This window comes from Hippopotamus amphibius, chromosome 7 (assembly GCF_030028045.1).
Source record: "Hippopotamus amphibius kiboko isolate mHipAmp2 chromosome 7, mHipAmp2.hap2, whole genome shotgun sequence".
NCBI lineage: Eukaryota > Metazoa > Chordata > Mammalia > Artiodactyla > Hippopotamidae > Hippopotamus > Hippopotamus amphibius.
The window spans coordinates 123042471-123057634 of record NC_080192.1 but is presented as its reverse complement, the minus strand read 5'-3'; the positions used below and the strand labels follow the sequence as shown (position 1 = coordinate 123057634).

The 15164-nt window shown below is 36.8% G+C and overlaps 1 protein-coding gene across 1 annotated transcript in view; it reads left to right on the top strand.

Moving 5' to 3' along the window:
* The window catches only part of TTC27 (tetratricopeptide repeat domain 27), a 149297-nt gene that overhangs the window by 21067 nt on the left and 113066 nt on the right, over positions 1 to 15164 (top strand). The window contains exon 6 of the mRNA XM_057742615.1: positions 13569 to 13733. Coding sequence (XP_057598598.1) covers positions 13569 to 13733 — 165 coding nt within the window. The remainder of the gene's footprint in view (positions 1 to 13568; positions 13734 to 15164) is intronic.

Genomic DNA, 15164 nt, shown 5'->3' with positions numbered 1-15164 from the left:
TTGGCGGGCAGATTCTTTTTTTTTTTTTTTTTAATTTTTTTTGGCGCACGGGCTTAGCTGCTCCACGGCATGTGGGATCTTCCTGGAGCAGGGATTGAACTCATGTCCTCTGCATTGGCAGGCAGATTCCCAATCACTGCGCCACCTAGGAAGCCCCTGGCAGGCAGATTCTTAACCACTGTGCCACCAGGGAAGTCCCTACAATATGTCTATTAATTTTAAGTACTTACCTACTGATTTTATAATTCAGTCATTTCTTCTTTTTCCCCCCTAGAATTATTTTGTAAAGAAGAACTCATCCTCATCAACCAGGGCTATGTGAGAACCCTAAAATTTAGTTTATGTAGGAAAGGCAAAATATGTTCTTAATTATTTTTCTTTAATTGCTAGTATTTTGGACATAAAAAATGTTTTGGAAATATAAGAAAAGTTGCAAGTATGGCACGAAAAATTTTTTTTCCCTCTGAAACCATTTAAGAATAAGTTGCTGAACTGATGCCCCATTACTCCTTCATATTTTAGGGTGTTTTTCCTATGAAGCATTTTCCTATACAACGATGATACAACAACCATCGATGTTAATTACTACTATTCAGGATTTGCCAGTTGTCCCCAAAACGTCCTTGCTAGCAAAATGGCCCAGTCCAGAATCAAGTGTTACATTCAGTTGCCGTGTCCCTTTAGGCTCTTTCAGTCTAGATCTGTCACAGAAATCATGCTGTGTAACTCTTATCGCATCTTATCAGATAGTGCACGATTTCGGTTGGTTCCATTACTGGTGATACTATCTTTGGTCACTCAATTAAGGTGGTATTTGCCAGTCTCCTTCACTACAGAGTTACCCATTTTCTCTTTATATTTTTTATTTTTGAAACAGCTTTATTGAGGTATAATTGACATACAATACACCTGACATATGTGAAGTGTACAGTTTGTATAAAGTTTGGACATATGTTTACACCCATGAAACCATCACCTCAGTTGAGGTAATGAACATATACTTTGTGCCCAAAAGCGTCCTTGTGCTTCTTGGGAACCCGTCCTCTCACACTTCCTGATCTCTCCTTCAGCCTCTCCAGGCCACCACTGATCTGCTTTCTGTCGCTATGTATTAGTTTGCATTTCCTTGAATTTTATAAAAGTGGATTCATACAGTCCGTACTCTCTTTTTGTGTGTGTGGCCTGGCTTCTTTGACTCAGCATAATTATTTTGATTCTTCCATATTGTTACTTGTTACATGTAACAATAGTTCATTCCGTTTAATTGCTGAATAGTGCTCCATTTCATGGAAATCCTTTCCTCTGTTGGTGGAAAATTGGATTGCTTCCAGTTTTTGGCTGTTATTCTTTATAATTAATTGGGGCTTTATGGTGATGTACTTGGAGACCATGTAAGTCTCCTATTCCTCACTAAACTTTGAATTTATGCATTTATATATTGATATTGGTATGTGCTCACAGATTCATAATTCATTCAATGGATTATAACTGTTACTATGAGTATAATTGTTTTGATGCTCAAATTGTCCCAGATTTGGCAAGTTGGAGCTTGTTCAAATTGGCTTCTGTGCCCTTTCAATATATCTTTGAGCACTTTTTAATTTTGTGACATAAGAAGATGCTTTAGCCTCATTTTGTGTTTCCTTGCTCTGGCCCTGGAATCAGTAATTTCTCCAAGGAGTTCTGGTTCCTTTTAAAGCCTTTCAACAGACATAGCTGGAAAGTATGTGTATGTATATATATAAGTGCATGTGTACATCTGTATCTATTTCTATATTTATCTATGTATTAAAAACCATGAATTTACGTCATCTCCAATTCCAATCCAATATCATAGGGTTTATTTTCGTCTTCTCTCTTCCAAATTTCTAACTCCTTTTTTTGACAGTGAAAAACCAGGCTCCCATTAACCTCCATAGAAATACTTGTACAATCTTCCTGTGTGCGATCAATCTCCCAGCCATGTCTCTACCGTGTAGGCTGCTCCCTTGGCCCTGACCTTGGGGAACACACAGCTTAATCCTGGCTCTGTCAAATGTTGGTTAAGTCCCTGGCCCTGTTGAGCACACCAGTTGAGACCCTAGCCCCCCGCAAACATACTGCTTTAGTCTCAGACTGATCCCCAGCCCCAACAGACTCTCCGGGTGAGCCCTGGACCTTGCAAATATGCTGGCTGAGTTTTTGGTCAAGTCACCAGTCCTGGTTTTAGGAACACATAACTCATGTCTCAAACTTAGGCAAGCACCCAGCTGAGGCCCTTATGGAGACTTTATTCTTAGCAAACATGCTAGTTGAATCCCCATTCAGACCAGGCCCCAGCAAATATGCCTGTTAGGTCCCTGACCCTGACCAATGAGCTCCAGTTAAAATTTAACCTTACAAAGTGTTTATAAAGATATTTATATCTTTTTCTTAAGCTGGAAATCTTGTTCCTAACAATATTAACGTAATTACTTGCTTTACTTTGTATATAAAATGTTTCAATGGGAAAAGAGTAGTCTTTTCAAAAAATGGTGCTGGGACAACTGGGTAGCCACATGCAAAAGAATGAATATGGACCCTTACCTTATACTGTATACAAAAGATAAATCAAAATGGATTATAGACCTAAATGTAAGAGCTAAAACTGTAAGACTCTTAGGAGAAAATATAGGGGTAAATCTTTATGACCTCAAATTTGGCAATAGATTCTTACATAAGACACCAAAATCATGAGCAACAAAAGAAAAAATAGATAAGGTGGACTTCATCAAAATTTTAAAAACTTTTGTGTTTTTTTTTTTCTTCTTTTTATTGGTATATAATTGCTTTACACTCTTGTACCAGTTTTTGAGGTACACCAAGGTCAATCATCTGTATTTATACACATATCCCCGTATTCCCTCCCTCCCTCGACCCCCCCCCCCCCCCCGTCCCAGTCCTCTAGGGCATCATCCATCATCGAGTTGAACTCCCTTTGTTATACAGCAACTTCCCACTGGCTAACTATTTTACAGTTGGTAGTATATATATATGTCTATGCTATTCTCTCACTTCATCTCAGCTTCCCCTTCACCCCCTGCCCCCCCAAACCTCGAATTCTCCAGTCCATTCTCTGCATCTGCGTCCTTATTCTCTTCTTGTCACGGAGTTCATCAGTACCATTTTAGATTCCATATATATGAGTTAGCATACAATATTTGTCTTTCTCTTTCTGACTTACTTCACTCTGTATGACAGACTCTAGGTCTATCCACCTCATTACATATAGCTCCATCTCATCCCTTTTTATAGCTGAGTAATATTCCATTGTATATATATGCCACATCTTCTTTATCCATTCATTTGTTGATGGGCACTTAGGTTGCTTCCATGCCCTGGCTGTTGTAAATAGTGCTGCAGTAAACATTATGGTACATGTTTCTTTTGGGATTATGGTTTTCTTTGGGTATATGCCCAGGAGTGGGATGACTGGATCATATGGTAGTTCTATTTGTAGTTTTTTAAGGAACCTCCAAATTGTTTTCCATAGTGGCTGTACCAAGTTACATTCCCACCAACAGTGCAGGAGAGTTCCCTTTTCTCCACACCCTCTCCAACATTTGTTGTTTCCAGATATTGTGATGATGGCTATTCTGATCGGTGTGAGGTGATACCTCATTGTGGCTTTGACTTGTATTTCTCTGATAATTAGTGATGTTGAACATCTTTTCATGTGTTTGTTGGCCATCTCTATGTCTTTGGAGAAATGTCTATTTAGGTCTTCTGCCCATTTGTGGATTGGGTTATTTGCTTTTTTGGTATGAAGCTGCATGAGCTGCTTGTATATTTTGGAGGTTAATCCTTTGTCTGTTGTTTCGTTGGCAACTATTTTTTCCCATTCTAAGGGTTGCCTTCTAGTCTTGTTTATGGTTTCTTTTGCTGTGCAAAAGCTTTTAAGATTCATTAGGTCCCATTTGTTTATTCTTGATTTTATTTCCATTATGCTAGGAGGTGGGTCAAAAAGGATCTTACTTTGATGTATGTCATAGAGTGTTCTGCCTATGTTTTCCTCTAGGAGTTTTCTAGTGTCTGGCCTTACATGTAGGTCTTTAATTCATCTGGAATTTATTTTTGTGTATGGTATTAGGAAGTGTTCTAATTTCATTCTTTTACATGTTGCTGTCCAATTTTCCCAGCACCACTTATTGAAGAGGCTGTCTTTTTTCCATTGTATATTCTTGCCTCCTTTGTCAAAGATAAGGTGCCCATATGTGTTTGGGCTTAACTCTGAGTTCTCTCTTCTATTCCATTGGTCTTCCTTTCTATTTTTGTGCCAGTACCATACTGTCTTGATCACTATGGCCTTGTAGTATAGTTTGAAGTCAGGAAGCCTGATTCCACCAACTCCATTTTTCCTTCTCAAGGTTGCTTTGGCTATTCGGGGTCTTTTGTGTTTCCATACAAATCATAAGATTTCTTGCTCAAGTTCTGTGGAAAATGCCATTGGTAATTTGATAGGGATTGCACTGAATTTGTAAATTGCTTTGGGTAGTACAGTCATTTTCACAATGTTGATTCTTCCAATCCAAGAACATGGTATGTCCCTCCATCTGTTTATGTCGTCTTTGATGTCTTTCATCAATGTCTTAAAGTTTTCTGCATACAGATCTTTTGCCTCCTTTGGCAGGTTTCTTCCTATGTATTTTATTCTTTTTGTTGCAATGGTGAATGGGAGAGTTTCCTTAATTTCTCTTTCTGCTCTTCCGTTATTAGTGTATAGAAATGTAAGAGATTTCTGCACATTAATTTTGTATCCTGCTACTTTACTGAACTCATCAGTGAGTGCTAGCAGTTTTCTGGTAGAGTCTTTAGGGTTTTCTATATATAATATCATGTCATCTGCAAAGAGTGACAATTTTGCTTCTTCTTTTCCAATTTGGATTCCTTTTATTTTTCTTTTCTGATTGCTGTGGCTAAAACTTCCAAAACTATGTTGAATAATAATGGTGAGAGTGGACACCCTTGTCTTGTTCCTGTTCTTAGAGGGAATTCTTTCAGTTTTTCCCCATTTAGAATGATGTTGGCTTTTGGTATCTCATATATGGCTTTTATTATGTTGAGGTAATTTCCTTCTCTGCCCATTTTCTGGAGAGCTTTTATCATAAATGGATGTTGAATTTTGTCAAAAGCTTTTTCTGCATCTATTGAGATGATCATATGGTTTTTATCCTTCAGTTTGTTGATTGATTTGCATATATTGAAGAATCCTTGCATCCCAGGGATAAACCCCACTTGATCATGGTGTATGATTCTTTTAATGTGCTGTTGGATTCTGTTAGCTAGTATTTTGTTGAGGATTTTTGCATCTATATTCATCAGTGATATTGGTCTGTAATTTTCTTTTTTTGTGACATCTTTGGTTTTGGTATCAGGGTGATGGTGGCCTCATAGAATGAGTTTGGGAGTGTTCCTCCTTCTGCTATATTTTGGAAGAGTTTGAGAAGGCTAGGCGTTAGCTCCTCTCTAAATGTTTGATAGAATTCTCCTGTGAAGCCATTTGGCCCTGGGCTTTTGTTTGTTGGGAGATTTTTAATCACTGCCTCAATTTCCATACTTGTGATTGGGCTGTTCATAGTTTCTATTTCTTCCTGGTTCAGTCTTGGAAGATTGTATTTTTCTAAGAATTTATCCATTTCTTCCAGGTTATTCAATTTATTGGCGTATAGTTGCTTGTAGTAGTCTCTCATGATCTTTTGTATTTCTGAGGTGTCTGTTGTTACTTCTTTTTCATGTCTAATTCTGTTGATTTGCATCTTCTCCCTTTTTTTCCTGATGAGTGTGGCTAATGGTTTATCAATGTTGTTTATCTTCTCAAAGAACCAGCTTTTAGTTTTATTAATTTTTGCTATTGCTTCCTTCCTTTCTTTTTCATTTATTTCTGCTCTGATCTTTATGATTTCTTTCCTTCTGCTCACTTTGGGGTTTCTTTGTTCTTTTTCTAATTGTTTTAGGTGTAAGGTTAGGTTGTTTATTCGATATTTTTCTTGTTTCTTAAGGTAGGACTGTATTGCTATAAACTTCCCTCTTAGAACTGCTTTTGTCGCATCCCATAGGTTTCGGGTTGTTGTGTTTTCATTGTCATTTGTTTCTAGATATTTTTTGATTTCCTCTTTGATTTCTTTAGTGATTTCTTGGTTGTTTAATAGTGAATTGTTTAGCCTCCATGTGTTTGTATTTTTTGCAGTTTTTTTTCCTGTAATTGATATCTAGTCTCATGGCATTGTGGTCTGAGAAGATGCTTGATATGATTTCAGTTTTCTTGAATTTGCCGAGGTTTGATTTGTGACCCAAGATGTGATCTATCCTGGAGAATGTTCCATGTGCACTTGAGAAGAAAGTGTATTCTGTCGTTTTTGGATGGAATGTCCTATAAATATCAATTAAGTCGGGATGGTCTAATGTGTCATTTAAAGCTTGTGTGTCTTTATTTTCTGTTTGGATGATCTGTCCATTGATGTAAGTGGGGTGTTCAAGTCTCCCACTATTATTGTGTTACTGTCGATTTCCCCTTTTATGGCTGTTAGCATTTACCTTTTGTATTGAGGTGCTCCTATGTTGGGGGCATAGATATTTACCATTGTTATATGTTCTTCTTGAATGGATCCCTTGATCATTATGTAGTGTTCTTCCTTGTCTCTTGTAGTATTCTTTACTTTCAAGTCTAATTTGTCTGATATGAGTATTGCTACTCCAGGGAGCATTTAATCCATTTACATTTAAGGTGATTATTGACATGTGTGTTCCGATTACCATTTTCTTAGTTGTTTTGGGTTTGTTTTTGTAGGTGTTTTCCTTTTCTTGTGTTTCCTACTTAGAGAAGTTCCTTTAGCAATTGTTGTAAGACTGGTTTGGTGGTGCTGAATTCTCTTAACTTTTGCTTGTCTGGAAAGCTTTTGATTTCTCCGTCAAATCTGAATGAGGTTCTTGCTGGGTAGAGTATTCTTGGCTGTAGGTTTTTCTCTTTCAGGACTTTCAGTATATCCTGCCATTCCCTTCTGGCCTGCAGAGTTTGTGTAGAAAGGTCAGCTGTTATCCTTATGGGTTTTCCCTTATATGTTGTTTGTTGCTTTTCTCTTGCTGCTTTTAATATTTTTTCTTTGTGTTTGTCATTAGTTTGATTAGTATGTGCCTTGGTGTATTTCTCCTTGGGTTTATTTTGTATGGGACTCTCTGGGCTTCTTGGACTTGGTTAATTATTTCCTTTCCCATGTTGGGGAGGTTTTCCACTATAATCTCTTGAAATATTCTCTCAGACCCTTTCTTTTTTTCTTCTTCTTCTGGGATGCCTATGATTCAGATGTTGGTATGCTTAATGTTATCACTGAGATCTCTGAGACTGTCTTCTATTCTTTTTATTCTTTTTTCTTTTTCCTGCTCTGTGGCAGTTATTTCCCCCATTCTATCTTCCAATTCACTTATTCGTTCTTCTGCCTCAGTCATTCTGCTGGTTATACCATCTAGAGTATTTTTAATTTCAGTTGTTTTGTTATCCATTGCTGTTTGGTTGTTCTTTAGTTCTTCTGAGTTCTTATGAACTGTTTCTTGTACTTTCTCTATTTTGTTATTGAGATTTTGTATCATTTTTACTATCATTACTCTGAATTCTTTTTCAGGCATTTTTCCTATTTCCTCCTCATTTATTTGGTCTTGTGGGGTTTTTTTTCTGCTCCTTTGCCTGCATGGTGTTTCTTTGTTTCCTCATGATAGTCCAAACTTCTGGGATTGCTTGTCCTGGCGATAGAGGTGTTTATAGAAGACTGTCCAAGCCCCAGACTAATGTCCGAGTGTTGGGTTAAACATATACTAAGTCTCGGAAACACATATATGTATAAGACACACAATCACTGAATCCATTAGGACATAAGGCTCTGGAAAGATCTGACAGAAGAACCCCAGTATGCTATCAGATATTCAAAGAGAAAGCCAGCAGAAATTGAAAACAAAAACAGAACAAAACAGAAACAAAAGCAAAAACAAACAAACAAATAACACCTTACACATACAAACACAAATCCAGGGAGATATTGAAAGCTAGGATCAAATATAAAAAAGAGCTAGAGTACCACCAGACAGAATGGAGATTCTCAGAATGAAATTGGACAGTTGTACTAAGAACTAAGATAAAGACAAAAACCTAATGTTAAATACCAAGGCGGTGTGTCATCTGGAAAATAGAGTAAGGAGTCTGAGCAGATCGATAGTGTTGCTTATAAGTATGTTAAGATAAAACAAACTAAAAATGGATGGAAGACTGGGGAACAGAAGAGCGTAGTGTGACTGGAAATATGCAAATAAAAAGAAAGGAATAGAAATGTATAAAAGATAGAGATGAAGGTAGGAGAGATATATAGTCCATAAAACTTAGCTAGAAATAGAAGTATATAAAAAGGCTAAAAATAAAAATTGAATAAAAAATAGAATAAAAAAATGTTATAAAACTTGTAGATCCCTTAGGACTAAGATCGTAATTAATAAAGAAAAAAAAAACCAAAAACTAGAACTGATCCCAGAATGGACCAGTTCAATAGAATTGATACTAATATTTCTGTTTCCTTAGAGTCTCAGCTGTAAGTGTCCTTCTACTCACCTTGGGTTTTTTGTATTATTCTGTGACCAGCACAGCTTCCTTTATTGTTCGTCTGTAACTGTCGGTGTGTGGGGAGGGAGAGGGTACAATAGTGGCTCCTTCCCCTGGTAGTGAGTGAGCAGTGGTGCACTGTCATTTCAGTTGGGCTTGGAGGTTCCTGTTGCAGAGGGGTGCCGGTGGCTCAGGTATAAACAGAACGTCTCAGAGTTGTGCCTCTGTCCGGTTTATTTTGTTCTCGTCAGCCTCCCTGCTGCTGGCGCTCCAGGCCTGCTGGGGCTTTAAGCTAGCCCCGCCCGAGTGCCTGAGGGTCCTTGTTATCCCTGAGTGCCTTAGGTGGCCCACAGGGGTCCCTCCACTGCCCGTTGCAGGTGCCGAAAGAGAGAGGGAGAGGCTATGCCCGTGGCTCCTCCCCCCTACCCGTGAGCCAGCAGCATCCAGCTGCCATCATGGCCAGGCAGCTCTCAGGGGCAACCACTCCTCGCCACGGACATCTTCCCTCCTGTCCTCTCGGTCCGTCACCTTACTGGCAACAATGTTTCTCACCCTGAACCAGCTCTCCGTTTCCCACGCTCCTGCTCCCGGACCCTTTGTTCAGCTGTGAATCGACGTCTCAGTCTGGAAACGCTGAGCTGTGGTGCGGACCCTCCGTGTGTTTCTCACTCTCTCCCATCTGCCACAGCTCAGCCGCTTCACCCTCTTTGAGCCGTTGTAGATGCCTCCCTACCAGTTATGTCGGGATCCTTGCGGTCCTTTCTGGTGTCCGAGGTCGTCTGCTGGTGTTCAGTTGGTTCTCTGTGGGAATTGTTGCGTCTTTTGGTGCATTCCCAGTGCATCTGTGGAGAGGGATGCATTCTACGTCCCTCCACTTCGCCACCATCTTTTCTCCTAAACTTTTGTGTTTTGAAGGACACTATCAAGAAAGTGAAAAGATAAGCCATAGAATGGGAGAAAATATTTATAAATCATATATATGAGAAGGCACTTGTATTTAGACTATATAAAGAACTCTGACAACCCAATAATAAAAAAAAGACCCAATTAAAAAATGGGCAAAGGATCCAAATACATGTCTGTCTAGAGAAGACATTCAAGTGACCAATAAGTACATGAAAAAATGTTTGATATCATTAGTCATTAGGGCATTGAGAATCAGAACCACGGTGAGATGTCAGTTCACACCCACACAAATGGCTGTAATAAAAAAAAAAGTGAGTTAATAACAAGTATTGTTGAGGGCATGGAAAAATTGGAACACTGCTGGTGGAAATGTAGAATGGAAGACAGTTTGGCAGTTTCTTAAACAGTTAAGTACAGAATCAACATATGATACAGCAATTCAACTCCTAGGTATATACCCAAGAGAAATGAAAATATAGGTCTGCACAAAACTTTGTATATGAATGTACATATGTATATGTATAAACATAGCAGCATTATTCATAAAAACTAAAAGATGGAAGTGTCCATCAACTGATGTATGGATAAACAAAATATTGTATATCCCTACAGTGGATTCCATTGTAGTATTGTTTAGCCATACACAGAAATGAAGTGCTGATACATAGTACAACACAAGGGAACCTTGAAAACACACCTCAGACTAGGTTATAGGAGCCAGTTATGAAAGACCACATAATATATGACTTCATTTATATGAAATGTCCAGAATAGGCAAAGTTACAGTCAGAAAGTAGTTTAGTTGTGTTTAACGCTATGGGAGGGGTGGGTGGAGGAGAGTGATAGCTAAAGGGTTCAAGATTTATTTTTGAGGTGATAAAAGTGTTTTAGAGTTGACTGTGGTGATGGTTGCATATGCTTTGAATATACTAAAAGCCGTTGAGTTGCACACTTCACATTGTTGGACTGTATGTATGTGAATTATCTCAATAAAGCTGTTGAAAAATTTAACCTTGCATGTACAGTGTAGTGACTATAGTTAATAATCCTGAATCGAAAGTTCTGAGAGAGTAGATCTTAAAAGTTCTCATCAGAAGAAAAAAAAATTGTAGCTATATGTGGTGATGGATGTTAACTAGACTTACTGTGGTGATCATTTTGCAGTATATACATATATTAAATCATTATGTTGTACATCTGAAACTAATATCGTGTTATATGTCAATTATATTTCAATAAAAAGGTAAAAAAGAAAAAAAGATTTAACCCAAGCATTTCTTAAAATGTCCAAAACCAAAATGAAGTCAATAATATAACTTTACTAAAAATGTTAAAGACATACTCTTTTCTTGAATAGGATGGTCAATATTGTGAAGATGCTTATTGTGAATTAAAATTAGTGCAATTACAAGCGTCTTGAAGAGAGAATTTGCAAATTGATTCTGGAAGAAGAAGTGTGTAAGAATAGTCAAAAGGATTTTTAAAGAGGAAAATGGGGGAGACTTTCCCTTAGATATAAAAGTTACTCTAAAACTATAGTAATTTGAACAGTATGATACTAGCAAAGAAATAATATGATTTAAAAAAATTTAACCTTGCAGTGTGTCAATATCTTTGATTTCATATGCATATCCTTCTTTTCTTAAACTGAAAATTTTGTTCCTAACAATATAAACATAATTATTTGCTTTGTTGTATATATAAAAAGTTTCAAAACAATGCCAGCATTCCTACTAACAATAAGACCACTGAATAAGGCTCAAGATTTCTTTGCAACTCTCTTTGCTCCTAGAATGTATTACATTAAGGATGTATACTATGCTCTAAGTCAAAATGTTTTAAAGACATTTGTAGTAATTCTTTCCCTTGTCACCAACTTGTTATATAGTTAGACTTATATTTTTCCATTTGTTTTCGATTTTTAGGGATTGATTTTTTTCCTTTTTTGATTTATTTTTTGAATATGTAAAATGATTACTTAATTCCAGAGTCAGAACTCTTCAGAGAAGAGTGAAGGTCAAGTTACGATTTCTTCAGAGAAGTTTCTCATCTATATTTTCCTTCTACCCTATTCTCTCTTTTTCCCTTTATTAGTTTTATTAATTTTTGGTCTATCCTTCTAGTTTTCTTTTTGCTCCTTGGTATTCTCCCTTCCTTTATGTTACACAAAATATTTTATAAATATATATATATACACACACACACAAGATCAAAACCAATTGTACTAATATGTGTGTGTGTATACACACACATACTTACATGTATACAAGTAGATGAGTGGGTAGGTAGGAGGGACGATAGATATAGACATCTTGCTTTGGGCATTTATGTGACATATATTATTAGGACAGTTTAAATTCAGTGGTCTTGCCTAGACCTTTGTGAGCGATCACAACATAACAAGCCTACTTAAGTGCAGAAATGGCCGTTTTGTGACATTGAGAAAGGATTTTGAAAAACCTTTGCCAAGCTCAACATCCCTTAATACAGCTTGCATCCAGAACCTTTAGAGAATATTACTATCATTGACAATTAAGTGAAATTGTGTCTCTTGTGAATTGTGCTAAGATCAAAGAGGTTATTTTTCTGAGAGTAGTGGCTAGACACTCAGGAATGATGGGCAGACAGATGAGAAAGTTTAAAAAGAAAAAGCACTCACTAACAGCGTTGAGTATCATCAGATCCAACTTTTCTTAAGTTTAGTTTGCATGGAGGAAATCTGTTGAAGGATTTTCACATTTAGAAGTTCATGTTTAGATGCTTGTTTGCCTTTTGAAGTAAGACATGTGCATCTTGATTTAGTCTCTATCTGAATTAAGAATCTCTTTAAAGGACTGACAGTATATAGAAAAACACTTTCTTTTTCAGACTCATTTTATTTTCAGTTCGTGGTAAGACAAAGGATGTTTGTTTCTGAGCTATAGGTTTCTGTCAGATTCCTTGGTGAGAAAGTAGATTAGGTTTTGTAACATCATCATCTGTACACCTTTGTCCTTCCTCTGCCAGCTCCCTCCTCCCCTTTTCCTGGCAAGTTTGGATTCAAATTCTGGCTTTGTTACTTAACAGCTGAGGTGACTAGTCAGTGAGCTATCTAAGCTCAGTTTTTTAATGAGTTAAATGGGATTCATGTCACCCCTAAAGACATCATTGTGAGAATTAACACAGCATGTAAAATACCTAGTGCTGAGCAAAGTAGGCATCAGTCAATATCACTTCCCTTTCAGCTTGAATGATAGAAAACTGATTCTCAGTTTTTGGATATTGTGTGTCTTCTGTTCATTCATTATGCTTTCATTCACGTGAACTGCTTTGTGAAATGCTGATCCTGTTACCCGGAACATTTGTGAGGAGTAGTTGGTCAGGGATTCTGTAGAGGGCTGGATGAGGCGACCTGTTGGACACCTCCTTGGTGTATGCCAACTAGCCCCTTTATTATATATGATTAATTTTGAAAATCATCTTATTTCAGATACCATGTTATTAGGCAATTATTCTCCCATCTTTTCCTCTCAGGTGTATAGAGAACTAAAGTAGACTATGACTGCTAAGCCAATACTTACTCATTTTCTATATGATACTCATATTGCCTTAGCTATATATAGATATATATGTTTCTTCTTTTAAGGGAAAAATTCTACATTCTTTATATGGAAAACTGTCTGTAAGCTGATGTCTTCATTAGATTTTCATATTGTTTAACTCTTTGCAGATTCACTTGGTATATTGTCATCACCTTGTGTTGTCATATTTTTTTATTGCACAATTAAGACAAGTACTCTAACATAAGAAAGATCAGGGTTATGAATTATATCTCCTAGGATTTCATGGAATAAAGGAAGTAATGTATATAATATCCTTAGCTTCAAGCCTGGAACATGTAAATGCTCAGAGAATGCTTGCTCTAAACTATTATTATACATGTCTTTCATCTTCCAGATCTAGAATTCTTTAAGAGCAGAAACTATGTAATACATATACTTCATAATTATGGACTCAGTGTTTTACTTATTAATCTGTTTTTATTCTCATCATACTTTATAATGTTTCATTTTTTGTCTTGCAGTGATGAAGCTAAAGGATCTGTTTGTAGATGATTCAGGTCGCTATTTGGCTGTTCAGTTCCATCTGGAGTGTGCATTTATATTTTTGTATTATTATGAATATAAAAAAGCAAAAGATCAGTTCAGTATTGCTAAAGACATCTGCAGACTACAAATTGATTTGACTGGTAAGACTTTTTACCTTTTATGGATAATTGATCTATTTTTATGATAAACTAATAATATATACTTGGCTGTTTGGCTGTATTGTATGGGTGGACGTGGGCTTCCCAAGGCCCCCTCCTGATTCCCAAGTTTAGTTTGGTCTCTCTACAGTGCCCTTTCTGGTAAATATACCCACGTGTGGCTTCCATCCTGCCGTTCTTGTATTTCTTAAGAAGAGAAATTTTTGACTGTTTTGTGTAGATGTTTCTTCATTGCCTTAGAACACTGTCTGGCATACAATAGGCACTCAATAAACATTAGTTGGAAGAACAAATAAATTACAGAATTTTTCCTAAGATCTCTATGTTTTGTCTGAGTACCAGATAAGAAACATTGTTTTCTTTTAATGTATTGCCCTGTCCCTAGTCTCATAATTGGCATTCTATATTGAAAGCATTCGTGAAAGTCAGACATCATCAGCTGGTCATACCATTTATACCTGTTGAACCTGGGCTCTGTGAATGTTGAAACAACAATCTGTGAATGTTGAAATGATTGAACCTATTTGTCCTCCCTAGGCTTGGTCCAAATTATCTCTGAGGCCCATTCTTAGTCCCCAAACTCTATGCTGATTGAGGTAGTCCTGTAAATAAAGTCCTTCAGATATATTATGAGGTAAACGTGACTTTGTGGCCTAGTCTGGAATCTTAGCCACCTTTTATTATGTTGTTTGTATGGGGAGAATTATTGAATATCCAATTTATAACTTTGGGAACAATGGCCAGGGGTAAGTTGGAGTCTTGTATTTGAGAGATATGTAATATAAATTGTGAGGTTAATTTCAGAGATTTTGTTTTTAAATATTTTGGTCCTATGTATATATTTTTTTGAATTATTTAAAAAACTAGTATCATGATACTCAGTACAGTCAGCTTTAGCCGTTGGTGTATTTACTAGCTAGTTCTTCATATTTTTTTCCAAATTAAGACTGAAGAACTGAAGAACTTAAATATACAAATGTGCTCACAAATATAAAATGAGAATCAGATTATTACTTTTTTCCATTCAGCTCTAGCCTTACTATAAAAAAGTAAGCTGTTAGACCATCTCAATAGCTATTTTTAGTATAACATTTAAATGGCTGTTGTATAACATAGAACCAGACTCATCACAGGATAAAATCCAGACTTCTTAGACTGGTCTTTGTAATCAAGGGTCTTTGTAATCTGACTCTCTCCAGAGAGTAGATGTTAGAGCTTTTGTTTCTCTTAAAGCTGTTCTGCAGCAAGTTATTTCAGATACGAAATGAAAAAAAATTTGGTCTTACGTGGGGCCAGATAGTGTAATAGAAAGACTGTGAGATTTAGAACCTGAAGACCCTGGCTTTAAGCTCTGGCTCTGATAATGAAAACCCTGTAATCCTGAGCAAGTGACTGCACTTCAGAACTTCCATT